Source organism: Lutzomyia longipalpis, chromosome 1, assembly GCF_024334085.1.
Source record: "Lutzomyia longipalpis isolate SR_M1_2022 chromosome 1, ASM2433408v1".
Taxonomy (NCBI): Eukaryota; Metazoa; Arthropoda; class Insecta; order Diptera; family Psychodidae; genus Lutzomyia; species Lutzomyia longipalpis.
The window spans coordinates 18267113-18293047 of NC_074707.1; the positions used below are offsets into that span (position 1 = coordinate 18267113).

At 32.5% G+C, this 25935-nt stretch overlaps 2 protein-coding genes across 7 annotated transcripts in view; one reads left to right on the top strand and one right to left on the bottom strand.

Moving 5' to 3' along the window:
* Positions 1-10480, bottom strand: part of LOC129794990 (potassium voltage-gated channel protein eag) — a 44409-nt gene extending 33929 nt beyond the window's left edge. For 3 of the 5 annotated variants that reach the window (XM_055835995.1, XM_055835986.1, XM_055835976.1), the window contains exons 1-2: positions 10049-10449; positions 292-604 (exon numbers count right to left, since the gene is read on the bottom strand). In XM_055835995.1, coding sequence (XP_055691970.1) covers positions 292-370 — 79 coding nt within the window. In that variant the 5' untranslated portion in view covers positions 371-604; positions 10049-10449. Of the gene's footprint in view, positions 1-291; positions 605-10048 lie in introns of all 5 variants that reach the window. The other 2 variants (XM_055836004.1, XM_055836012.1) reach the window with 2 other exon arrangements.
* Positions 10481-11106: 626 nt separating this feature from the next.
* On the top strand, positions 11107-25751 carry LOC129795089 (uncharacterized). Of its 2 annotated transcripts, none has more exons than XM_055836136.1 (5): positions 11107-11488; positions 16318-16769; positions 19719-19926; positions 22802-23359; positions 24644-25751. In XM_055836136.1, the coding sequence occupies exons 2-5, from the start codon at positions 16524-16526 to the stop codon at positions 25399-25401; spliced, it is 1770 nt and encodes a 589-aa protein (XP_055692111.1). In that variant the 5' UTR covers positions 11107-11488; positions 16318-16523; the 3' UTR covers positions 25402-25751. The 2 variants fall into 2 exon arrangements, with proteins under 2 accessions (XP_055692111.1, XP_055692103.1); XM_055836128.1 differs by lacking the exon at positions 11107-11488 and adding an exon at positions 14097-14480.
* The last annotated feature ends 184 nt before the right edge of the window (positions 25752-25935 follow it).

Consider the following 25935-nt stretch of genomic DNA (forward strand, 5'->3'; position numbering starts at 1 on the left):
TATTCCTGTACAAACATACACACACATACATCCATAATTTATGCTGCAATGCACGATGACTCTTGGGAAAGCTCGTGTACAATATTGCGCGAGTAGGGTAACCTTTCACCATGACAGAGATACTGGTGTGAGAAAGCTCTCTCATCATGCACAATGTGGTGCTTTAGGGGGCCCAAGGGGGGAAGAGACACTTGATTCAAGTATTAATTGTGTGTAAATACCCTCAAGGAGATGAGAGCTATTTTCATCTTCGTTGGGTGTGCTAACTAAAGAAATTGCTGTAGCACTTACGCTGGGAATTGGATCTCCTGATGATATTCTCCAAAAATGTATTCTGCGGAGCTACCAAACCACGTCTTCCGCCTGGCATTTTGAGTCTTGGCTGTATTGACTCTCTTGCAGGCGACACACCCTCAAGGTACTCCTCCCCTGTTTAGCTTTCAAAACAATAACAACAAAAAAAAGTAACACTTTCACATTTAAACTCAACTGAAGAACGAAACAATCACATATCCTCCAAAGGATTCCCCATCCTCGGATGTATCCACTATAAATCCTCTGGGATTGCTCTCATGTGCAAAATCATCACATTGCACAACACTTTCTATAAACATTGATAATGGTAGAATCTTTTATGTTTAGCGAAATTCGCACATTCAAATCCCATGATGCTGGCATTCGGAGGAAAAGCTATTTCTTATTACGGCTGAGGTATCTCACAAAAAGGACCCATGAGGAAATGTGGGAAATGTTGAATTCCCAAATTATACGCGCATGATAATTTTTTCTTCTTCCGAAAATGTCTTTCCCCCTCACTTTTAACGAGAGATGAAAAATACGTGTACATTTGAAAGCACATATACCTATATATTATATGTAATTTATGTATTTTAGGGGAGTATCGATAAAATTTAACTACGTTCCAAGCGTTTTCTCGACTTAAATTTAAAGCAGTAGAAAAAGTTTTTGATATAGCTTTAGACCACTTTTAGAACTTTGAAATAAAACAAAATAGTTTTCTAATAGAATTAAGACGCTTTTATCTTCTCTAAGTTTTCTGTCTATAAGACCTAAGAATTATATATTATGTATTTTTTTAAGAAGAAGAAAATACAAATTAGCCATTAACTAAAGGTGGTCACATTAAAAGCATTTCACCCTATATCGTACAAAGTGGTTTAAAAATCAATAAGTATACCTACATGGAAAAATAAATACTACAAAATTCCCAATGGAAAATTGTAATTAAATAAAATGGAATGTCAATATATTCCCAAAACGACAATTAAATTTAAAATTTAAAATATCCAGACAGTTGAGTTGTAGCAAATTAAAATCAATAAATTTTGACTGAAGCTTTAATATTTTTTTAACGTAATTTTTCTTTAATAATTAATAAAATAATATTTCTTAAGGGTAGAGAAATTGCATAGATTTTAATTATAATATTAGTTTCCAATTGTTAACATTGGCATTGCAGCACATAAAAATTTGTCAAGCTTGTGGACAGCCAAATCAGATAAATAGGCAATAAATCTTGTAAAAAAATAATTATAAAAAAATCATTGTGTTCACATTCATAAATCTTTTCTCTTTGCGTATAATTTCCAATCAAACACTTTTGTATCTATTAGGAAAATCCATATTATTCTAAACTAAAGAGCTATTAAAGTGTTACGATTGATTCATAGAAACTTGTAGAATATGTGACTTAAGGGGGGTCTCTTGGGAAATCTGTTAGAATTTACACAATTTTAATGTTGAAATTTTTTAGGGTTTTTCTTAAACTTGGATATCCGATGATGGTTACATTTGTAGCCTAGTTATTGAAGTGTAAGAAAATCACTTTTCGCCATTTTAGGTGCGACGCCATCTTGTGATTTTCCGACTTTTCCGCAGAACTGCCCTAAAACACAAAGGTAGGTTTTTCTCAGGATCTACTGGACGGATTTTGATGGGGTAAAAAGCAAATGAAAGAGGACATACCCGTGCAGATTTTGATGTACCAGAATTTTGAATTTCCATTCTGGGGCTGAGAAAAGTGGAAAAACGTCAAAAATATCTGAACAAAAGTCACATTTTTTCACTTTTCTCAGCCCCAGGATGGAAATTCAAAATTCTGGTACATCAAAATCTGCATTGGTATTTCCTCTTTCATTTGCTTTTGACCCCATCAAAATCCATCCAGTAGATCCTGAGAAAAACCTACCTTTGTGTTTTGAGGAAAATCTCAAGATGGCGTCGCATCTAAGATGGCGGAAAGTGATTTTCTTACTCTTTAATGCTAAGTCTTTAAATGTCACCAACACTTGAAAACCGAGTTTAAGAAAAACCCCAAGAAAAATTAAAATATTTAATTTCACCAGCTCTCAAAAGAGAGAGATGTGATGTAAAAATTCCAAGGTGACTATCCATGTTGTTTATTAACAATTTTGAAGGGAAAACATATCCACCAAAATAATCTTTTATTTTGGGGTTATAGATTAGAGATTTGTGATATTTTGGCATTGTGTGTTTGTGGGTGAACGAATCATTGGACTATTTGCCGAGAATAGAGCTCAATGGCCGCGGAGAGGTGCTCCGCGTAAAACGAGAAAATGGCACGCGAAGTAGAATTTGCAAGAAATTTTAATCTCATGAATACGAAATTGTTCAATAAACCCCCTCGTGAGATGTGCTATTTCGACACAAAACGACAAATAATAAACTCCAATACAATCGATTTTATTCCCTGAATTTTATTGCACGCCTTTATCGATTTCACTCCGCAAGCTGGAAAATTTCTTTATCGCCCAAAACACCCCACTTTTTAACACTCGCACGTTGGATTTTTTTTGCTTTTTCTTATACGACTGATTCTTTTTAAAGCCCCTCCTATACATATCCACCCGTTCTCTTTTCCAAACCAACCCACTTCCGTCGTGCAATTTGCAAAAGTTTCCATGGGGTATGGGGTTTTTTTTTTTACTGTGTGAACTGACCTTCATATACACAATATTCCACTCTCCCGTGAAAGTAGTTTAAGGAGAAATTTACACTTTTGCTGCACACCACCATTTCTTGGTGTTTTATGGGTGAAACACTACAGAACACTTTTCTCAAATTATGGAAATTGAAAGGAAATTTCGACAAGTATTTCGTAAATACCCTCCGTAGACGTGGGAAAAATTGTCTGTGTTGTGTACCCACCACCAAAAATTGGAAAAGTACTTGAAAGTTTAGCGTTTGAGAGAAGTTTTTTTTTAAAGAATATACATTACACCTTGAGTATTTACCTCTAGTGTGAAAAGTCCAAGTTAATTTTAACCCTTAATCGACTTGAATTCATTGAATTTAATTGTAATACTTTCGACAATGGATTCTTTTTTTATTTGTCGCAAAAATACAATGCCAAACGTACAAAAAGAATTGAAGGACTCACGAAGGAACCTTTCACAGAACACCCCCCGCCACAAGCACTCCTCTCAAAAGGATAAAATGCTCATATTAATGTCGTAAAGTGGCATAGAAACTTTTATCTTTTCCGCAAAATAATAAATTTATGAATGCTGTCATCCTCTTTTACAACTTAAAATTGAATTGTCTGATTTTTGAGGGTCTCCTTTTTTATTTCGATTCTAAATTATTTCTGTTTGACATTTCAATAAAAATAAAATGTTGAGAAGAAAGTGAATCTTTCACTTGAAAATACGCTTCACCCTCCATATAAAAATGTATATTATGTATAGTACATATTCGCTTTTAAATGGGAACCTTTTTATTTATTTTTCGTTCTGCACTTGACATTTCGTCAATTAGATTTAGACCTCGTATTCAAGCGTTTCCGGTCAAGTTCTGGTCATAAGAAATACAATTTTTTGAAGGTTTACCTTTAGAATATTGTTAAATGTTTGAAAATTGATTTAGTAGCTATCTGCTATTTTAGAAGAAAATCTACTCCTAATTTTAGAGAATAAAAACTATAATTTTAGAGGAAGAGGAAGAGTAACTGATAATTATAATATAGTACAACCAGCAATAAAATGTTCAACGTGATTCATAACTCCATAGTTTTATTAACTCATTCTCGTAGCCCGTGGAAGAAGTAAACTTCCTAGAAATATTACGATACGTACGATGTTTCTTAATGTATCTGTATGTTTTTTGCTTTTCCAAAATCAGCAAACACAGGAAAAATAAGAAAAAAAGGTTTTTAAATATTTATGAGTAAATAAATCAATTAAATAATCCAATACATAGATTTAGAGCTTTCGTGGTGTAGCAGGTGGTTGGATTTTAATGTGGAATACAGCTTTTCAATAAGATTTTCCTTAAAGGTTTTCCTACGTGTTTTTAATGTATGTACATATGTGAAAACATGTATATTTTCTTTTGTTGAGTTCACCCATGTAACATTTTGTGACCACCAGAGAGCTGATTTGGTCACACAACGTTCTGCCGACGTAACCTTTACGTCGCCTTGTTACCAACCGATATGGTAGCGGCTGCGACGTCGCTGTTACGAAACCTTTACGTCACAAAAATTACCATGAAAACATTTTTGTGCAAATTGTACAAAATATTCACATTTGTAATGCAATTTTTCTTGTAAAAATCATAAAATGAGAAAATATGAATTACCAATACAAATTATCCTCAAAAATACTTCAATAATTTAGTTTTTTATCAAAATAGAACATTTGGTCATTTTTGCGACTAATTTGGTAATCTTGTGACGTCGTGAACAAATGGTAGGCATAACGTCGCAATATGGTCGCGCGCAACGTCGCCGTGACCACACTCTCAATGACCTATTGTTACCTTGCAAAAACTGACTAAATATTTAATTATTTCATCAAATAACCTGCTAGATATTCATTTTATAGAAGAGCAAGGATAATTCAATGCATTGGTTGGCATAAAAATGTTAAAATATGCTTAAAATAATGAAGCATACCCCATGGTAACATTTGTGACCAATTTGGTCATCTCGCGACCTCATGAACGCGTGGTAACCGAATGGTCATATTGCGACGTAACCGCGACCACACTCGCAATGGAAGATTGTTACCTTCCCAAAATAGCCCAAATATTTAATTATTTAATCAAATTACTTGCTCTATCTTCATTTTATGGGAGAGCAAGGATATTTTAGTGGATTCGTGGGCGTAAATACAGCTAAAAATGCATAAAATTATAAGATGTATTCGTTGGTAATTTTCGCGACCAATTTAGTAATTTTGCGACGTCACGTTATTACGTAGCGGTTACCTCGCGGCAACGTCCCCAAAAATGTAAACAATGGGAAGTTTCACATAAATAGGGAATTTCCCAGCGAATTTTCTTCTAGCTGTGGACAAATATGAGGTAACATAGAATCCAGAGTATCTGGATCAATGTTTCATGGCATTACATGGCATGCATTGCTGGAAATTAGCAAGAAAATAGATCAATTTCTTCTTCTGAAGGCAGAAATTGAAAATCTTTGACATGAAATGTCACCGAGTTTTCTCATTGCACCCAGCAAAAGAACTTTCGCCGACATTGTCTGCGGAATTTCAGGACAATGTATTGGACAAATCTAATAATAATTATTAAAAATTTTAAAATATATTTTTAATAGCTTTTTAAAGAAAAAAAATACTTAAAAATCATTATAAGTGAAAATAAATATTAAAAAAAAAATAATTTGGCTCGAAACAAAAATAATAAATGAACTCGATTTTATTTCACAAAATTGTATTAAATTACAAAAAATATATATAATAAAAAATATAATAAAAATCCAGAAAAAATATTCTTAGATTATGGTGCATTTTAGTAGAAAAAATTTTAAATTTTCCTAATCTTTTACTGATAGTTTCAATTTTAAAATCATCTTTTCTAATATTCCATAAGAAACGAAACGCTATTTAAAGGTGATTTATATGTTTTCAATCTGTGAGTGTACTTCTTTTCTATATTATTTATTCGCTATTTAATGCACAATAGGCCCACATGGGCCGCAGTGCACAGGAGATGAAAGTCTCCTAGCCCCATTTAACGTTAACGTATTCGCTATTTAAAGGTTTCGCTTTTTTGAAATGTTAATTTTGTTTATTTAATACAATTTTTTTTTAAATATTAATATTAATTTTGTATTAATAGCTTAAGATAAGTTTGGAAAAATATAGGTAATAAAAGCAAAAGTGACGGAAAGTTTGGTCAAATTATGATTAAATTTAGTCAAAATGATGGTAAAGAGATATTAAATGACGGCAATTTCCTTAAGAGTTAAGGCGTAACCAAATTTTGTTTTTAAATTATCATTGGAAATTGTCAAACACTTAAGAAAATCGTTCTCATTTCCCGGAAAAGCGCTGGGAAATACATGAATTTTCCCGTTTTATTGGTGTAAAACATTTTGACTTTTTTCTTAATTTCTAGCTTTTCTAGTAAATTCCTTTCTATGTGAAATGAAAGCACTTTGAAAGCTTAACATTATATATTTAATCCATTTTCCTACGAAGAAACTCGCGAGATTCCGACAGTGAACTTTTCTTTCGCTTCCCATTTCTCCAATATTCCACGTAACCAATTTTTATTTTCATTATTTTGTAGCATTTTTAATTCTCCTTCATTTTAATAAAGCATTCGCAGAAGAAATCCGCTGGGAAAACTCGCTATTAAATAATTTACCAAAACTAAGTACATTTTTGCGTTAGAAAAAAAAAGAATTCCTCTCCAAACATATGTGGAACCAATTGTCCATCTTTTGCCAAATATAATCACTTTTATCTGTGATTCTTTCGAAGAAAAGAATAGCACAGCTTCTGTGTACCACCAATTTTGTTCAAAATAACCGAAACGTTTACCAAATATAAGGTGAAATTCACCATTCAGACAGAAGATTTCTTAAGATTTCTCAAGATTTCTTAAGAAAACTTAAGATTTTTTTAATAAAAGTTAAGAAAACTAAAGATTTTTTAAGAACAAAGTTAATATTTCTTAAGTCAGACTGAATTTTAGGCTAAATGTAATATTTTTTGATGATTTTTAAGATTTTCGATGTCTTAATACCATCAAGAGTATTTTTTTTAAACTTAAGAAATAGAAAATTGTATTTATCAATTTAAAACAAAGAAAATGCATTTTTGAGTGTACAAAATGCAAAAATTCACTTTAATCAAATCATCATGCACTGATGACAGTCTTAGAATTGTTTAAGCATTCTTAATACTTGTTTAAAGGGCACTGAATGATTCTGAAGAATTTTCCGGGGGTGTTTTGGGGAAAATCACTCAGGAAAATATTTTGGGAAAATTATTATAATTTTTAGCCGTGCTTTTGAGTGCCAGTTTGTTCTATTCTTTATCGGGAAAAAGTTATAAAAATGAAAGAAAAACAGCTTACTACACTTGAATTTGTCTTGAAAAGTAACATTTTAGCTGTAATTCTTTCTTCAAAGAAACACAGCTTCTTTGTACACTCAAAAATGCATTTTCTTTGTTTTAAATTGATAAATATAATTTTCTATTTCTTAAGTTTAAAAAAAAATGCTCTTGATGGTATTAAGACATCGAAAATCTTAAAAATCATCAAAAAATATTACATTTAGCCTAAAATTCAGTCTGACTTAAGAAATCTTAAGTTTTCTCAACTTTTCTTAAGAAATCTTAAGTTTTTCTTAAGAAATCTTAAGCTGATTAAGCTGAATTTCCAACAAAAAGAATTATTCATATTAACGACTAAAATCTCAATATAAAACTTCTGCTTTTTTTTCATAATAATTAATTTTGGTCAAATTATTGTTTATAAGACAAAAAATATGATTTTTCTCAAATAATTAATTTATTATATGAACAATAAAGCTTAAAATGGAGTAATGTTGGAAATGTCCAACAAAAGTCGTAGGATTTTGCGACGATGGAAGTTTATTTTTTTGGGTGTCATGGCGACGGCTTTTGGCGGCGCTTATTTTGGCGGGAATTCAAATATTTCAATGCAAACTTTAACAAATTATTTCTCAATTTATATAATATATTGAGCAATATTTTAAAGCTTTTCCACCTTAGAATATATAAATCTAATTTTAGAAAAAATAAAAAAACATAATCAAGAAAATTCAATTTTTAATGGCAATAAAATAATTGAAAATCATTATTTTTTAATAAAGGAGCATTATTATATGAATCTACATTAATTTTCGCGACGGTAGTTAAATTGGCATATATTTTTTAGGTGTGATGACTTCCCAAAAAATGCATATAAAAATAAATAATATACGCGATGGTCGCCATGAAATTATTCCGTATGGATATTTGTTGTAATAACTCATGGCGCCATCACCATGGCATTGGTATAAATAAAGAAAAAGAAAGAGAAAATATAGAAATGTTGAATGTTCAAGAGAAAAACAGAGACAGACAGTGCGAAAAATTGCGACGTAACCGCGACGTTAAGGCAACGTCATCGCTACTCGACGACGTAACAGGGAGGTAACGGCGACGTCGCGGTTACATATGTGGTCACATGCCTGGTCGCAGCGACGAAACTGCGACCTTGTTGTTACGTCGCTATGACGTCGAAAAATTCCCCATTTACGTTGCCATTACGTCGCGGCGAGGTGCGATGTTACTTGTGGCGTGACGTTGCCGCGACCTGAAATTACGTCGCCGCGACCAAAAAATGTTACATGGGCACACATTTACGAAAATCTAGAAAAACGTTTTAAAGAATTTAGAGTCGTATAGAAGATTTGCGTTTTTTATCAGAATCTAGCCAAGAAATATAATTAAAAAGAATTGAGAGCTTAAAAATTTACTTTAAAATAAATTCTGTAATTTTGTAATTGATTCAATTTGAATTAAAATTGTAATAAACTTCCATAAATCCACAATTTTCAATAAAAAAAATACTTCCTCGAAAGATGACAAATTTTTCAAGATTGCCCGATAGGTATAAGCTCAAAATTACATGGAACGTGACATGACGACGAACGTGAAGTGATTTCAAGTCTTGGCTTTTTTTCTGTGGGAATTTTCTTTAGAATTCTCCAAGAATCTCAAAGTTTCAGTTTCTTCTTTTTTTTGCACAAATGTTGGCTATATAACTTTAAACGTTGCATTTAAATCATCCCCTCGAGCGTATTATATATAAAATGTGTCTGTGTAGTTTTTAAATGAAGAAAAAACCGAAGAAATAAAACATAAAGAGAGAATGAAGAAGACTAAAATGTAGCCATATGTGTATGATTGTGATTTCAGACACTGACGTCGTCATCATTATCATTAATATCGTCATGAGTGTTACTTTATTTATGTAGGTAACACACAGGAGTACCGATGACGATGGATTATATAATACGCAACCCTTTTTGATAATAGTCTTGGGGGGCAATACATGAACAAAACAACTCAAAAAAAAATTATGCAAAAACTTCATGATTTGGACTTGGCTCTTTTTGTAAGCTAAATCTATGATAAATATTTAGGTATTTCTTCCTCCGTAATATATCTTTGTTAAGCAATGCAAATCGAATTGTGGGTAAGAATAATGTATTCTTTGTGATTTTGAGAATAAACAACCAAATTCAGGGGTGGTTTGTACTAAAAAGGGCGAGTGAGATTACTGTTAAATTGATGTTTACATGAATATTTGAATATTTAATATGAGGGTGAATATTAGAGTCAAGTAAAATGTTATTTGTAACTCTATTTATCCTTATTATTGCTATGTACTAGGGCAAATGAAAGTGGGCAGCGAGCCAAAAAACTCCCCCAGAAATTCGCGTCTTCACAAAGTTCCGAAAGACACCAAAAATTCTCCCCTAAAATATTTTCCATAAGCATTCTTGCTCAGTAAGCTCAATCAATTATATAATTAGGTTGAAGGGCTATTTGTCCTATTAATTTCTATACATATGCTGATGTATATATATTTTTTGTAACATCATTCAATCCATATAAATTCCATGACCGCAATATTTTATTCTTTCCTCAGAATGCAAGCATTTGGATTCCGTATAGAAAAAAATGTTTGCATTTAAAAGTGTTGAAGGAAAAGCTTATAGAGAGAATTGGATTATTACACAATATATTTGCATAAATTAAAATCCGGTCAATACACACACAGAACCATTGACTTGGTTTAATGTATGCCACATAATAACAGCGAAAAAGAAGAAGGAAAACTTAGAGAGAGAAAAAAAAACGGTGGCACCACAAAGGAAAAAGTATCCACAATATGTATTTTCTCACTTCACATAGCTTTTTTTTTCACTGAGCTTTTCCACCAAAAAATTCACGATAAACGACTTCCAAATCGTTTGATTGAGTATCTTTTGCGGTGAGTTGTAGATAAAAATGTCTCAAATTGGAGTAAAAGTACTTTTTTTTTGTTTGGCCTCCTTCTGCCTTTACTCCAGATAGTTATGCCTTCAGAAAGAGCCCCACATTCACTCACTTGGACACAGCGCGCGGGGTTCCCTACCGAAAGCTCTAAGCTCTAAATACAACTGCCAGCGCCCGAAACATAGACTGCCTGCCTTACATCAAGTTTTCTTGTACATAATTCTCCTCGCTGCAGCACAGGCGCACTCAGCATAGATAAAATTCTATGTTCACAGGGTGATTCTGATTATTAATCCATTTTTTCCGCAAGTAAAATGAATTCCTAGTTAATATTAGAAATTGAGATGAAAATTAAAAGATTTTGTTTTGCTTACTATTTATGCTCTCTTAGAAGATACAGCTCAAAGTAGCTACCACCAATACTGGTAGTCTATTCATACTCATAGTACTCACAAAAACTCGTAATTGTAAAATAAACACAATCTAATCATTTGATTTTTTTCTTAAATTTCTACCCTAATTTCCTCATTATAGCTAAGATACAGGTGAAGCTATAAATTCTATTATTTTTACTTACACCCCATTACACCCTATGTTGATTCCCCTGAGTAAATTCTTCGGCATACTTCGAGGAATTTTCGTGAAAATATTTCTCCTCTCATAAAATAAACACCCCCACTTTCTTGCAAACTATATATCGCAATCGCATTCCATTTATGTTTTTTGTAGCATTCGTAGTTGTAAGACTTTTGTAAATATCACTACCCCCGTTTTCACTAACCCTTCTTTGATAAATTTTCCTCACGGAAATAAACCAACACAGCCATGTGACCACGTGAGGGGAAGTTGTATATATTTACGTCTGTGTGTAGTGATTTTGTGAGAGTGTATGCGTAAATTTTGTATAAAAACATTCGACTCCTTGTGTACGTCATCATCCCCTAACGATTAGTCGAGCGTCTGCTTTCACCATATCTATGCAACTTTCACATTTTGTGCGCCAAAACTTGTTGTTTTTTTGCTAAAAAAGAGTGCATTTTTACACAATAATTCGCATATGTAAATGACTGAAGTGCTATATACGAAGATACCACCAAGAAAATTGTGTTCAAACCCCAAAGAAGGTTGTTTTAGCAAAAGAAAGTTTACCATCTGACAGATCCAGATTTGTGAGTCAGGTAAGCATTATGTCCCAGTTTTTGGGGTACTCCATTTTACATACATTTCCAAGAAATATTCCAGAACTTGTTCTCAGCATCGCAACACAAATTGCAAATTATAATGTAAATTTTACTCTTTGACACACAAATTATCACCCTGTTGACCTTTTTCGCACCTCCCTGTGACTCCCCTATTTTCCCAAAGGGCATAGAGAAGTGGTTCATTAGAGGGCGACTAGGTTCGTTTTTTGTAAGGAATGCATGTAAACGATGTGAACAAAAAATGAATTATATTTTCACGACCTTTTTATGCCACTTCCGCATGTTTTAGGTGTAATCGCGGTGTGATTATTTTAAGGAGTCACAGCTATTGTGTACAAGTAAATATTGAGAAAAAATGCCCAATCTGATCGCTTCTTCTCAAAATTGGCATAAAAAAGGAATATTTTTCTAACAAAAATGAAACATTCCCTCAAACGACATAGAATATTTCCTAATCAAATGTTCTGACCAAATGACAAATTTTCACACAATATGGAAAAGACTTCAAGAAGTTATCCAAGAATAGCATTAGATATTTTAATGAAATTTTAGCTGCTTTAGGGTTAAATAAATGGACTACTTTAAATTTTGTTTATGTGGTAAGAGCATGTAGGATCTAACCGATATATTTCTATTTATTTCATTTACAATATAAAGATTAGAAACCTAAATTTCATAAGTTATAAATTATCTTCTGTTCTACTAGATCGTTTTGGATCATTCTAAAATAATAATCTTGGAAAAATTATTATGATTTCGGAGATTTCTTATCAGTTTTGTAGAACGATGTTTGGTGCGACAGTAAAGAAATCTCTCTACAGCTTAGACATTCTGAGTTGGAGGATTGGACTAATCTGCGTCAAAGAGAGTGATGAGTCGTTATCTCTACCATTCATCAGGCTCAGTAGACCAATGTCGCTTGATCAATTTAGTTCAGGAAGTTTTAAGCTTAAATAATAGAATTCAATTAGTAAAATAGTAAAAAGGCTGAAAAATAAATCGCAACTCTATAAGTGAATATTCATACAACACACTTCATTTTGTGTAGGTACATAAAACCAGCCCCGTGAAATGTGAGACAATAAACTTGAATGAGTTGAATTAATGCCGTAAAAACAACCAAATTATTTGTGCATAAACACCACGCGTCACTCATTTAAAAGTCTGGGTTTATTTGAATTTTTTTTTTTATAAAATTGACTCCCAATATGTCATAGACAGAGGATTAAATCTCATTAAATAAAGTCATGAAAAAAATACATTTTTTGTGCTTTAAATTCAATATTTTTTATAGATATCAACGTTAATTCTTTATCTTAAAGACTTCCTATTGTTTTCCAGACATAAAAATCCAGCAAAGATACAAAAGGTAGTTCAATAAACGCTTAATGCCTCCGTACCACTTAAGTATACATATTTTTATTAGCACAAGCCAATCTACAATTCACACCAACAGCATTTACATAAAGTTGCAAATATACAATTGTATAGATGAAATAGAAATAGCTTGTGAGTAACACACTAATACGGCTTGTGGTAGGGCATGGACACGAGGAAAGGAATATTAAATTTTGCATTGAGACATTTAATGCAATGAATATACAATTAATTTGTGACTGTGAATGAATTTTGTCGGTTGATGGGGTTTATTTTCAAACTATGTGTATAAACTTGCGATGTGTGCAGACAAATTAGGCAATTACTGCAAATAGGAATTTGCCACAGAATGTGCATTTGATTGAGTCAAATGAACCCAAATTGCATTTATTTCTACCGCTAAACTTCCGATTCACAAGGAATCGATACCACAGAACCACATTCCGATTCACAAAAGGTATTCACTGGAGCTATGAGAGTTAAATTACTTTCACAAAATTGATTTTATATAGGTACGTCGCTTGTGATGTCTAAAATGTAATTTATGAGACGTACAATATCAAAGTATATAATAAAGTTTTTCCGAGCTTTATCTTTCTAATGCATTTGATAAACTGAATTGTAATTGTAATTTACTCAAGTCAATAAAAAGTGTTTAACCTCTCATGAAGTACCTCAAGTAGAAAAACTTAAGCTTCTTGAAAGGACTCTTTCTAGTTTATCTGAAAAACTCTTCCCAATGTCGATTATGAGTTTTTACTTATTGTAGTGGGAAATGACTAATTTCTACATTTCTCTGTGTTTAACTGATATTTAATTAAATAACACTCACAGACTGATAACCATATAGCACTGTAGTTCATTCCTAAAAATATGTATTAAATAGAATTTATCAAGAAAATAACGCACACACATCTTGAAGATATATTTTATTGTAATAAAATACTTTATTTAATTACATTCATACGACATTGCAAAAAGAAATTAAAATTTGCAGTTCTGTGTAGGATGTTTTTTTTTCGCCAAGTATGCACTTCATGTGGTTCGCCTTCCTGCAAGATGCTGTCTTTGACTTTAAGAAGATCGCGTACCGAACTAAACCCCCTTCAGCCCTGATAATGCAGCTCCAACCGAAGATCTTCAACACATATAAACACATTTTTTCCCGACACGCAGACACTTTTATTTACGAGAATTTTAGCTTTCGACTCCACAAATATACTCGTCAACGTTCAGTCGTCTCGAAACCGTTGAGCAATCGAGTTTTGAGTGTAGAAGAAGAGAAGTTTGTTCACCAACTATTTTATTTTATGTTTCCCCCTACAAGTGCTGTGTCTCTCAATTTTTGTGAATTTTGCCTAAAAAAGAACGAAGAATACAAAAAGTAAAGAATAAGTTTGTTTTTCAAATACTCAGTGGATTTCTCGGTCATTCCAGTTCACCATTTTTGTACAAAAAAAAAAAACTTTGTAACTTCCCTGATAATTTCAAAGACTAACACTGACAGAGTGTGTGAAGAATTGATCGATAAGAAACGGAAAAGAGTGAAGAGGAACTATAATTGGTTTATATGTAACTACAAAACTTTGAGGTGAATATTGTTTGAAATTGCTATTCCTCTCTCTATTGATTTGCCCTTCTCCCCGTAATTGGTGTACTCACTCCACAGCTGTGAATATTATAAATAAAATAAAATATTTCACTGAGAAATAGTTTCAAGGAAACAGCAATTTCCAGAAGAATTAGTAAAAGAATATTCTAAATTTTAATCTTAATTTTATCATTTAATTACCAGAAAAGTGTTTTAAAATCTGTCTAAGTTTTAATACTAAGAATACTTAAAGTAACTGCCTTAAAATAACAGGAGCTATTAAAATTCTACAGGTATTGAAGAATTGGGGCATAAACTTCTAATAGAATTTTAAACAACCAATAGACTTCTACTCCGAAAAAAAAAAGTTTGTATTTGAGTTTGTCAAAGTTTGTAATTCCCATACATTTTTTAACAAACATGGAAGTGAAAAGGAGTCAAAGTCCTTTTTTGTCAAAGGAGATTACTTTTTAATCTCCAAGTTTGTAGAAGTTTGTAATTGTTTGTAAAAATTTGTAAGAAAATCCGCGTAGCCTCCTTTACAAACGTTTACAAGCTTGTTTGTTTTATTTTGTGACTTTTAAAATAAGAGACATTCTTTTATATAAAAATTATCAATATTTTATTCACTTTTCAATAAAAGCTTACAATAGTTTTGGGTTCAATGGGTGGGCCTTCCATAGGTTTACGCGCGAGCAGCTGCTTCCTCCATTCGCGGCAAAATTTCACCATATACATAGTTGCGTTGATGAAAACCACACTGATGTCGTTTTCCAGGAGTTCCTCCAGAAGCTCCATAGTTATTCCATTATCTATAAATAAAAAGGATGTTTAATTCGAGGATAATTCCATACACGATTAAGGCTATCTTTAAATATCTTACCATTCAGCGGTAAAGGGTATACAGCTACGGATCCTCCATAAAATCCAACTTCATTCTTTCAAAAAAATCACTTTTTTAGATTTCTATTTTTTCTGCACAATTGAAAATGACGCTAATAAATTTGGAAGAACAAACCTTTCAACAAAATTTATCAAAATTGTTTGTTAAAATTTGTTAACACATCAAAACAACAAGCCTTTTAACAAACTTTATCAAAAATGTTTGTTAATGTTTGATTTTATAAACAAACTAGAATACAAACATGTTTGTAAAGTTTGTAAAAAGTTTGTTCTTCCAAATTTATTAAAATTTGTTTGCAAAAATTTGTAAAATGTTTGTTAAAGTTTGTACTTTTTGTATTTTTTCCTCAATTTACAAACATTTTACAACTAATAATCTCCAAATACAAACTATGTTTATTAAATTTCATATTTACCTCCAAATTAATATCCTTTAACAAATTTTTGGTGTTTTAGGAAAATTCCTTCCGATTGCGTCAGCCAAGGGACGGTAGGTCAACCCAAACACATCCTTTCAATTTTAGGGCCAAAGCTTTCGACGCTTCTGTGCGTCTTCCTCAGTGGCTGGAATTTTTATTAAACATTTCTAAATATTAAACATTTTTTAATAAAAATTCCAGCCACTGAGGAAGACGCACAGAAGCGTCGAAAGCTTTGGCCCTAAAATTGAAAGGATGTGTTTGGGTTGACCTACCGTCCCTTGGCTGACGCAATCGGAAGGAATTTTCCTAAAACACCAAAAACTTAAAACATCCCGTCAGTTTCCACTGGAGTATCCTTTAACAAACTTTGACAAACATCCCTACAAACTATTTTTTTCAGAGTAGCCTACTTTTTATATTCCTTTTTATCATAAAAATTCGCTAAAGTTAAGCAATTAAAAATCTCAAGAAACTACCACAACTTAATGTGTTCATTTTGTCTTTACTTTCAGGCATTGTCTGAACGTCTAGCAAGTTTATTTTGTCGTGATCAAAAATAGTGCAACTTTAAACGAGACTGTTGAGACGTTTGCTCTATTTGTGTTCTAAAGTTACAGAAGAAGTTCGAGAAAGAAAAACGAGAAAACTATTTATTGTGCCAAGTGAAAATTGTTTGAAAAAAAAAGAAAACTAAATTGAAAGTGATTCCGAGAGGAAAATGATGAGCATACCTGTTTCAACGCGCCTTGCCAATTTGGCTAGGAGATCATGCGTGAGACTCCTGAGTACTCGGCAGCAGCAACAAAATGATGAAAGGACCTGTGATTATGAGCGTTTCTACTCGTACCCTCCGGAGCCGGGATTTGTGAAAAATTCACCATTCGAGAATATTAATATTCCCAATTGCACCATTGATCAGTATGTGTGGAGTAATTTACGAGAATGGGAAAATAGAGTGGCTGCGGTGAGTACTTTTAATGGTGGTTGTGAATAAAATATTCGCATTTGCATCCAACTGGCTAATTCAAGGGAATAAATTGAATGCCTTTAATATACCTACTAATACAGAGAAAATAACTTTATAAACATTTTCTCTCCGTTTAAGACATGTGTGGGATATTAAAACCGGATTTGAAAATTTATTCAAAATTCACGTGTCAAGAAAGAGCAACGTATGAATTAAAAGTTATACCGTAAATGTAAATAATTTCCATAATTTCTAAGCAAGGTACACAACATACATATATATAGTCATTATGGGAAGCATGGGACGTTTATTTAAGAAGGGTTCAAGAAGAGAAACGAGAAGAAAAAAATGTTTTTCAACACAAAAACCTTCATTAAAAAAAATTAAACCTTGATATTTCTTCGGACATTTGGTTAACTTATGGGGTTTAATTCATTATCGTTAACCGGTATTCTTTAACCTTTTACCATTTAAGGTGAAAAAATTAAAGAAAGATTATCCTATTTAATTCATATTTCGTTTTTCTATAACAAAGATTTTAATATTAAAGAAAAATCTACAAAGAATTTTCTCTCTTTTATTTGAGCAGAATTTATAACTTACATTCTATCCTTATTAAGAACAAAGTAAAGTCGTGCACAAAAGCTCTGATTTGGACATTCGTTCTATGAATTTTAAATAAAAGAAAGGTACAAGGTATATAATAAAATAAAATTTCAGTGAAAGAGCTTATCTAAAATTTTTCGGTTGACCTAGATAATTAACCGAGCATACAGAAAGTATTCTCTTTCAAAAGCACTATTTCGCATAGTAGTATGATAATAAAATAGAAGAGATTCAATTTTGTAAGATCCACATCATAAAATTGGTTAAATTATGGCGTGACATATTCTCTATGATAGACCCTTCGTTTTTTCTCTCTCATGGTCAAAGTTGTAAATGATTGTTGATTGATGCGAAAGGTTTGTCGTGAAGGTTTAAAGTTTTATGAAAAATTTAATAAACTATTTATCAACGTAGAAACTTTGTATAGTACCTACTCGTATGATTCAAAATTACTATCATGATTAGGTTTTAATTCTCAATTTCTTTTGCTAAAAAAAATCTGAATACAGAAGAAAGCAAACGTTTTGGCTAATTTACCTAATTAAAAATTTTCTTTTCTGTGTAATTATATCTAAATTTAAAACATTGATGTATTAAACATGAATAATATTATTGATAAAATTAAAGTTAGATAAGAACGGGGCTTATAAAATCAGACAGGTATTAAAGAAAATCTCAAATAACCACTTTACTTTATCTCGACGGAAAATAAGGAAAATATGATATTTTGCGCTTTTCCCTAACTCTCGTCTGACTTTATTAGCTTTGGGAGTTTCCTTATGTATCCTTTTTGAATTGTATGATTTTTGATAAGCTAAAAAAAAGAAAGCTCCATTGAGGAAACAACAGACAAACTTCCTGTAGCTTGAGTTTGAATGCCAGTTGGCTCATCGACTATTTTTGACAGGAAAAACTATAATAAAAAAAAAGAAAAAGCATTCCGCCAGCAATTAATAAATTCAACTATGCGACGTATAAAATAAATTGGGTCAGAGTCTAAACGCCACACAGAGTTTTACACGCTGATTATGCAATGGACAACACAAACCCAAAATACTACGAGAAACGCGAGCCAATAAATAACGCTTCTGACGCTCTTTTGATACATCTCCCACACTATATTTCTTCCCAAACTTCCCAAACTCGCGTGGACTTTGGCTACCTGTCGGCATCGCAAATACTGGTATAAACAAGATTTTCCCCAAAAATCCCACCGTGTTGGTGGTTTTAGGAGGACTACGTGGTGGCAAATTTGCGCCAATTCAGTGCTTTCTATTCTCATTTAATGAACCAGCAGTGGTGGTGATATCCCTCACGTTGTTTTTATAATCTTATCAACGAGGTAATTATTCACTCAACCTGCCCAAGTGGTGTAAAGAAAAATCATCCATCTCGCAAAAAATATTTATAATACTTTAGGAAAAGAATGTGAATGTCTCGGAGAATGTCTCGATGAATTTATGAGCCAAAAAACACAAATATTTCATACATAGAAGAGACATTTTGCAAGTTTTATTTTAACATTGTTGAGTTTTTTTTTCATGTCGAAAACAATAAACTGAAAATTAAAGAAGACAAGCAAGAAGACAGTCGTTTGAGAATCAGTGGGAGAGAAAAGCATAAACCGGTCATTTAACTGACCGCTAAAAGACCAACTAGTTTACATTTTTATATATACATACATAACGTTTATATCGATGGACTTTTGGACTTTGGACAGTTTACCATCTCGCGATCATCTTCCGTCCAATTTATTGCAATATATGTGAATGGGCAATTTAGCGGGAACAATTGCGACGAAATTGCATGTAATTAATCTAATAAATAATTGCAATTCAACACTAATTTTACAATAAGCCACCATTTATCAGTTTGTGGGGCATTTTTGGCGTTCTCTGTGATTTAGCTATTTGTGCCAAGAAGAATTTTACTTTAATTCCTCAACACTGAAATTTCAGAGTAAATTTTATGGATGTACGTACACATTTTGAGTGCTTGTTTAGCAAAAACTATTTTATTGCGTATTTTTTTAACCTTTTTAAATACCCAATTAGTTTTGTAAATTTTATCTCCAAATTTTATCTCATAAATTACATAAAATTAAAGCCTAATTTTCCGGTTACTTCTTTGTACATAAAATTTGGGTAAGACGGGCAGGACTTTGGATTTATAATTTCTGCGCAAAAATCTAAAAACGTCCTTGACACTGAACTTGCAAATATGCTGTGAGCTGAGATTTATTCTGAGACATTAATTGCGCAAATCTCAACTTCTTCTCAAGTTAGAGAACGAGTTTATTATATTACTTTTTATAATTAGAATTTATTATTTTTTTGACAGGTATGCGGAATAACAGACCGACAGTACACGTACGCAGAAATGCGGGACCACAGCGCAGCCTTGGCCGTTCGCCTACAAAAGATGGGCTACAAACCCGGCGATGCCATTGCCGTATGCATCCCGAATTTCCCTGAATTTCCCATTGCTGCCCTTGGGGCCCTTGAGGCAGGTCTCGTGGTTACAACAGTTAATCCAATTTACACACCAGGTTCGTAGACTTTTTTTTTTCAAATCTTTCTTTCGTGCCAAAAATGAAATGGAAAAACAAACTAATTGGATTTCAAATGGCCAAAGTCAACCTGAGTGCTCAATGGATAAATGTGTACAAAAATATTTGCTCAAATATCAACATTGAACCATATACCCCAGACTAAACACATTGGCAATTTCGGCTGTAACAGATACACTGCCCGGTAGAATAAATAATCGAATTTCAGGAAATGCAGATACACAACCACGGGCACCAAAATTACTAGCGCTTTTCGGAAGCTCTATTGAATGTGCAGAATAATGCAGCAAATAACCACAAACCACAAAGGGTGCTGAAAAAGTGTATCATTGTTCTAAATAGTTTGAAATTAGCATCTCATCCATCTCATCTATTTATCACAAATAATGGCATTATGCTTACAATTTATGTATGGTGCTTTATGTACGCACATACAAATGAAATAAGCTGTAAAAATTAGTTGCACAATACCAAATATTAAATGGCTATACATTTAATTATTGCATTGATTTTATTGGTCGTTTCACATATGCAAGAAATTTGATTATCCATGCACTTATTGGTAATTTGGATAATTGCTGGGGTGTAATAGAATATTCCTTTATTACACTGTAATTATATATTTATTATTGTTTAATGTTTTTAGATTCTCCTTAACTGATTAACAAATAAGCCTCACAATGTCTTTAATCCCTCGCTTGTTGAATTGAATAATCTTCATTTGATCAGTATTTGGCAAGTAGTTATCTTCGCTTATCTCCACTTATCTTATATTTTACATGATCAGCAAATTTCTTTCTTCTGTTTCACTCATTTGATAAGTTTTATTTTTTGTTTATTTTAAGCAATGATAACTGGAGACTATAAAAATCTGTAAAAAAAAATTATTCTTAAGTTAAGTATGATATAAAAAGATCCTACTCTGTATAAAAAAAAACTATTGTTATTTTGAGGAAACATGTGACTTTGCCAAAATATTTTGAGTATTCTTTCAGTTCAATAAACTCATGTGCACGCTCTGCACTCACTTATTTGAGAAATAAATAAATCGTAAAGTAAATATTCAGGGAAAAATATTTGTTCAATTTCTAAAGAGAGACCAAACAAACTCTGCTTGTTTTTTCTACATGAAACTTTAAAAATAATTCAATTAATTCGTAATTCGTAAAATGTTCAAAACATTAAGATATTGAAAAGATTTTGCACTAGCACCTGTTGAAGAGTCAGGTAGCTAAAAAGTTGCTAAACCACGCCCCCATTTTATAATATTTTAAATTTTCAACTAGGAAAAACCTGCGAATTTTGCTCCGAAATGCAAGCAATGACGTCACTAACTGTGATTTTTGTTTGTTTCATTAGTTCAGTAAATGAAATATTTATTGGAGGCTCCGTGGATGATTTATGACAAAGTATATTTTTATGCTTAATGCATTTAAAGAGACAGAAACACAATAATGACGTAATTTTTTGCACTTTTATTCACATTTTTGCCTCATTTTATTTCCAGCTCATACCAATGGATAACAGTGTGCGAATTATTATTATTAATGTGATTATATATATAATCGCATATTTCGATCGTTTAACCGAATGAAAGATTTTTCCATACAAAAACAAATAAACGCCTTCATTAGCTAAATAAAATTCAATGAATTGATTTAAATTGAATTTTTTTAAGCACATTTTTAGGGCTCTGATTGATTCATTTTACTGATAATTTATCATTAAACTTGATTCTTAGAACTAATGTAAAGCTTTTATCTTAATAAAAATAGAAACTATAATTTAAAAAAAAAATCATTTCCACAATTTCCGCACAGTCAGCATCATAAACGTTTTCTCAGAAATATTAATTAAAATTAATCCATGATAGCATTAAAATGTAAATAATAACACTTCATTGAGATTATGTGCATTTTGTTGTCAACATCAGGGAGTCCAAAGTGTTTGCATTCCATTCATTTCTTTATACAATTTTATTCTCAGATCTGATGTTTTATTTGATAAGTCAGTGTACTTGGGTCAATCTAATTTCATTTGATTGATTTACACTGAAGGCTGTATGGAGAAAATGTTTTGAATTGTTTTTGCGTAGAATAGTAATTCTCAGACGAGAGAGAAAAAAAACTGATAAACTTTAAGGAACATCTTATGTAATTTTTCCTTTTCATCTTTCCTACTTTCTTATCTAATCAGTCTTTTGGGTAATTTGTTTTTGCAATCGTTTTTGTAAATGGAAAAATGGGGATTGTTGTAGTATGGCGTATGAGGGGTCATTAAGTATATTAAGTCGATAGAGTATTTTCCTAAATCTGTCTAGCCTTAGTTGGCAGACATATTGAAAGTTTTGTCTGATAACGAACAAATTGGGCTTGATGTTGGTTTCTACATTGAATTGTACGTATATACTCATTTGGAAGAGCTTAAAAAAATAACATTTTGATAATGTCGAAGAATGTGCTATATCACACAGCAATGAACTTACACAAATAGCGTATCGAAAGATAAATTTATATCATGAATTACGAGTTGTAGCGATAAGACGTTCCAAACTGACTTCTCTACGTTCCTTGAGCTATTAAGATCGTTTGTGATATTGGGGCTCAAAGTGTAATCTGCAAGAAATTCAATTGCTAAAATTAGATACAAATTGCGCCACAATTACACGTGACTAGGCACATTTTGCAATCACAATTTAAATGTGAATTTCAACGTTGTCATCATAGACAATTAAATACTTCCCGACAGCACGTAAATTGCAATTCCGTGCAATGGATTTGAGCTCACGATATTTCTGAGCACGCTAAACATTGAATAGTTTGACTAATAAAGTGCCATGATCGCTTTCTTTCAGAGGAAATTTGTCGTCAACTAATGGATGCAGATGCAAAGTTTATCATCACAACAGTTGATCGTTTTGATGCTGTAAAGGAAGCATGCGCCCTTACAAAGACCACCATGCGTATTGCCACAATTCGGCATAGGGCAACGGAGATTCTTCCCGAAGGTGCCATAGACTTTGCCGAACTGATCAATCCACACGGAGTGGACTTCTCGGCTCTTCTGCGTCCCAACACAACCATTGAGGACATTGCTTTTTTGCCCTATTCGTCTGGTACGACGGGCCTCCCAAAGGGTGTCGAACTAACGCATCGAAACATCACATCAAACTCTGAAATGCTCAAAGCCAAGACTGATGGCGTTCCCATTGTGCACGAGACAACAAAGGATTTCCAGGATGTCCTTCCGTGTGTCCTGCCATTTTTCCACATCTACGGACTCACAGTTACTCTTCTGTCCAAATTGGCTCTTGGATGCAAAATCGTCACACTCCCACGATTCCATCCAGATAGCTTTCTCAATGTCATGATGAAGTACAAAGGATCAGTTCTTCATCTCGTGCCACCAATAAGTAAGTTTTTCTTAACATTTTTTTTTTCATTCTCATGCTGTTTCGTGCAAAATTTAGAAACAACACAAAAATTACGTTTAATTCCCCGCAATGGAATATTTTGAAGATTATTATTATAGGGAAACAAGAGATTAGTAATTTAGTATATAATATGTAGTATTATTGGCATAACATCAGTCAAAATGTCTATTATTCCGTCACACAGACTACATCACATAAAACATGAAAATAATAAGGCAAATTCAATGCCAACTTGCGTGATAGAGACGCTTTTTTCTCACAAAAAAAGAATATAATAAAAAATGTTATCAACAATCTTCAAGCACTTTGAACATCCTAAAGTGAGTGAAATGTTTGATGGGAACTAAAATTCACTTTAACTGATAAGTAAATTTTTATTAAAACTTAATTTTTTGAAGAGAAATAAAATATTAGAAATGATGGAAATATTTTTTTTTTTTCAGAAAAAGAAACTAAATTAAAAACAATAGCTAGGGTAGCTGTTTGTTTAGAGGTGTAAACACCCTTAAAAATTTAGCCTCTTTCTGATTTTTATTTAGAGTTAAAACAAAACTATTTCGATGCTAAAAATTATATGAAAAATAAAAGTTTTATAGAGTTTTTAATAAAAAAAAAAGCAATCGTTAGAAAGATAATGTCAAACGTTAGAAAAGAAATGACAAATGTTTAAAAAAAAAAAAAACGTCAAACATTAAAACCGAACGTCAAAAGATGGTTAGGGGGTATCACATCGACGTTAAATTCAATTAATTTCAAGAACCGGGACTCGAATAAATAGTTAGAAAGGCATAAAAATCTAGAAAGAGAATACATATTAAATGCTTGAAAAGAAATATCTAACATATGAAAAAATTCTAACGTTAAAAAATAAACGATAAACGCAAGGAAAAAGTTATAACGTTAAAATTGCAAAAATGAATTAATATAAGCTACTAATTTTAATACTAGGACCATTCTATCTTTACATACTTTGATTCATAAAACGTCGATTTAGCTGCTTTTAACTATTTCATGCATCCTTTTAATTAAAAAATATGTTTTGCTTAAATAATGCTGTTAAAACATCCTTTGAAATTAATTTCTGAAATACGTCCGTGATAAAAACGATTAGACGAAATCAATCAAATTAAAATAACTCAAATTGTTTCACTTATTATATTTAAGAAAAAATCGTTTGAATTTTTATTTTCACCCCTTATAAATTCTATATAGGTAATTCATATTTTATTTAATAGATCTTTTTATTTTTTATTTAATTTGCAGTTATCATGTTGGGTCACAACGACAAGGTAAAGCCACATCACACAGAATCCATTCGGATTGTTATGTCAGGGGCTGCCCCAATGGGAACTCCGGATGCTGAACGCTTCACAGCTCGAGCACCAGGAGCTGAATTCGTTCAGGGGTATGGACTCACGGAAACATCCCCAGTTGTATTGATGAGCTGTGTTGGGAGCAAGAAATACGCCGCTGTGGGTCATCCAGTACCCAATACTCAAGCCAAGGTTGTGGATCTGAGTGATCCCACCCGGACAGGATTGGGACCGAATACAGTGGGTGAGCTCCTCATTCGTGGTCCACAAGTTATGCGGGGGTATCACAATCGCAAGGAAGCCACGGACGAGATGCTCCTGGAGGATGGATGGCTGCGCACGGGTGATTTGGCGTATTACGATGAAACTGATCACTTCTACATCACAGATCGTCTCAAGGAATTGATCAAAGTTAAGGGCTTCCAAGTACCACCGGCTGAGCTCGAGGAACTCCTGCGTGATCACCCCAAAGTGGCGGATGCTGCTGTTATTGGTATCCCGCATGCCCTCTCCGGTGAGGTTCCACGAGCTTTCATTGTGGCCAAGAAGGGTAATGAAGTTACGGAGAAAGAGCTCCAGGAGTACGTTGCAGGCAAAGTTGCATCGTACAAACGTCTCGATGGTGGTGTTGAATTTCTCGAAGCGATCCCCAAAAGTGCCACAGGAAAGATCCTCCGGCGCGAACTGAAGCAGAAGTACTGCTCGTAAATTCACAATTTGTTTTTTTTTTTAATTTTCAACTGATTGCCATCACAATCCAGGATATTCGGAATAATTCCACGTGAATTTATCGTATTTGTTTCACAATTAATTTCTAATGCAATATTAAGGAAAATCTTTTTTAAAGTTAGACAAATTATTTTTTATCCTATCTCTCAAAAAATATCATGTGAGAAGTAACCTGAAGATCTTTTAGGCAATTCGCTTAGAGGTCAAAATGTTTATTTTTAAGTATTTCAGACAGCAATTTCTAATGGTGAATTTGTGTTTTTTATTATGTATAAAATTGTGAAGTATCAATAAAAATGTACTGAAGTGATTTAGAGAGCAGGATTAAATGCTTTTTTTTCATTTTTTTCCTCTTTGCTTCTGAGTTATGCTCGGATTAAAGATTCCTTGAGACTTTCCTCGAGAATTCTTCCCTGATGATGGGTAGAAAGAGCCTCGAAATGTCGCATGAAGCTTGAAAGATCAAGAAAATGATTGAGACAACCACAAAAAAGCTTCCTTTCTAGCTTTTCG

Coding starts and splice junctions, on each gene's coding strand:
- LOC129795089 (XM_055836136.1), top strand. CDS start 16,524: ATGATGAGCATACCTGTTTCAACGCGCCTTGCCAATTTGGCTAGGAGA. Junction 19,927..22,801: donor TAATCCAATTTACACACCAG/GTTCGTAGACTT, acceptor GCTTTCTTTCAG/AGGAAATTTGTCGTCAACTA. Junction 23,360..24,643: donor TCATCTCGTGCCACCAATAA/GTAAGTTTTTCT, acceptor TTTAATTTGCAG/TTATCATGTTGGGTCACAAC.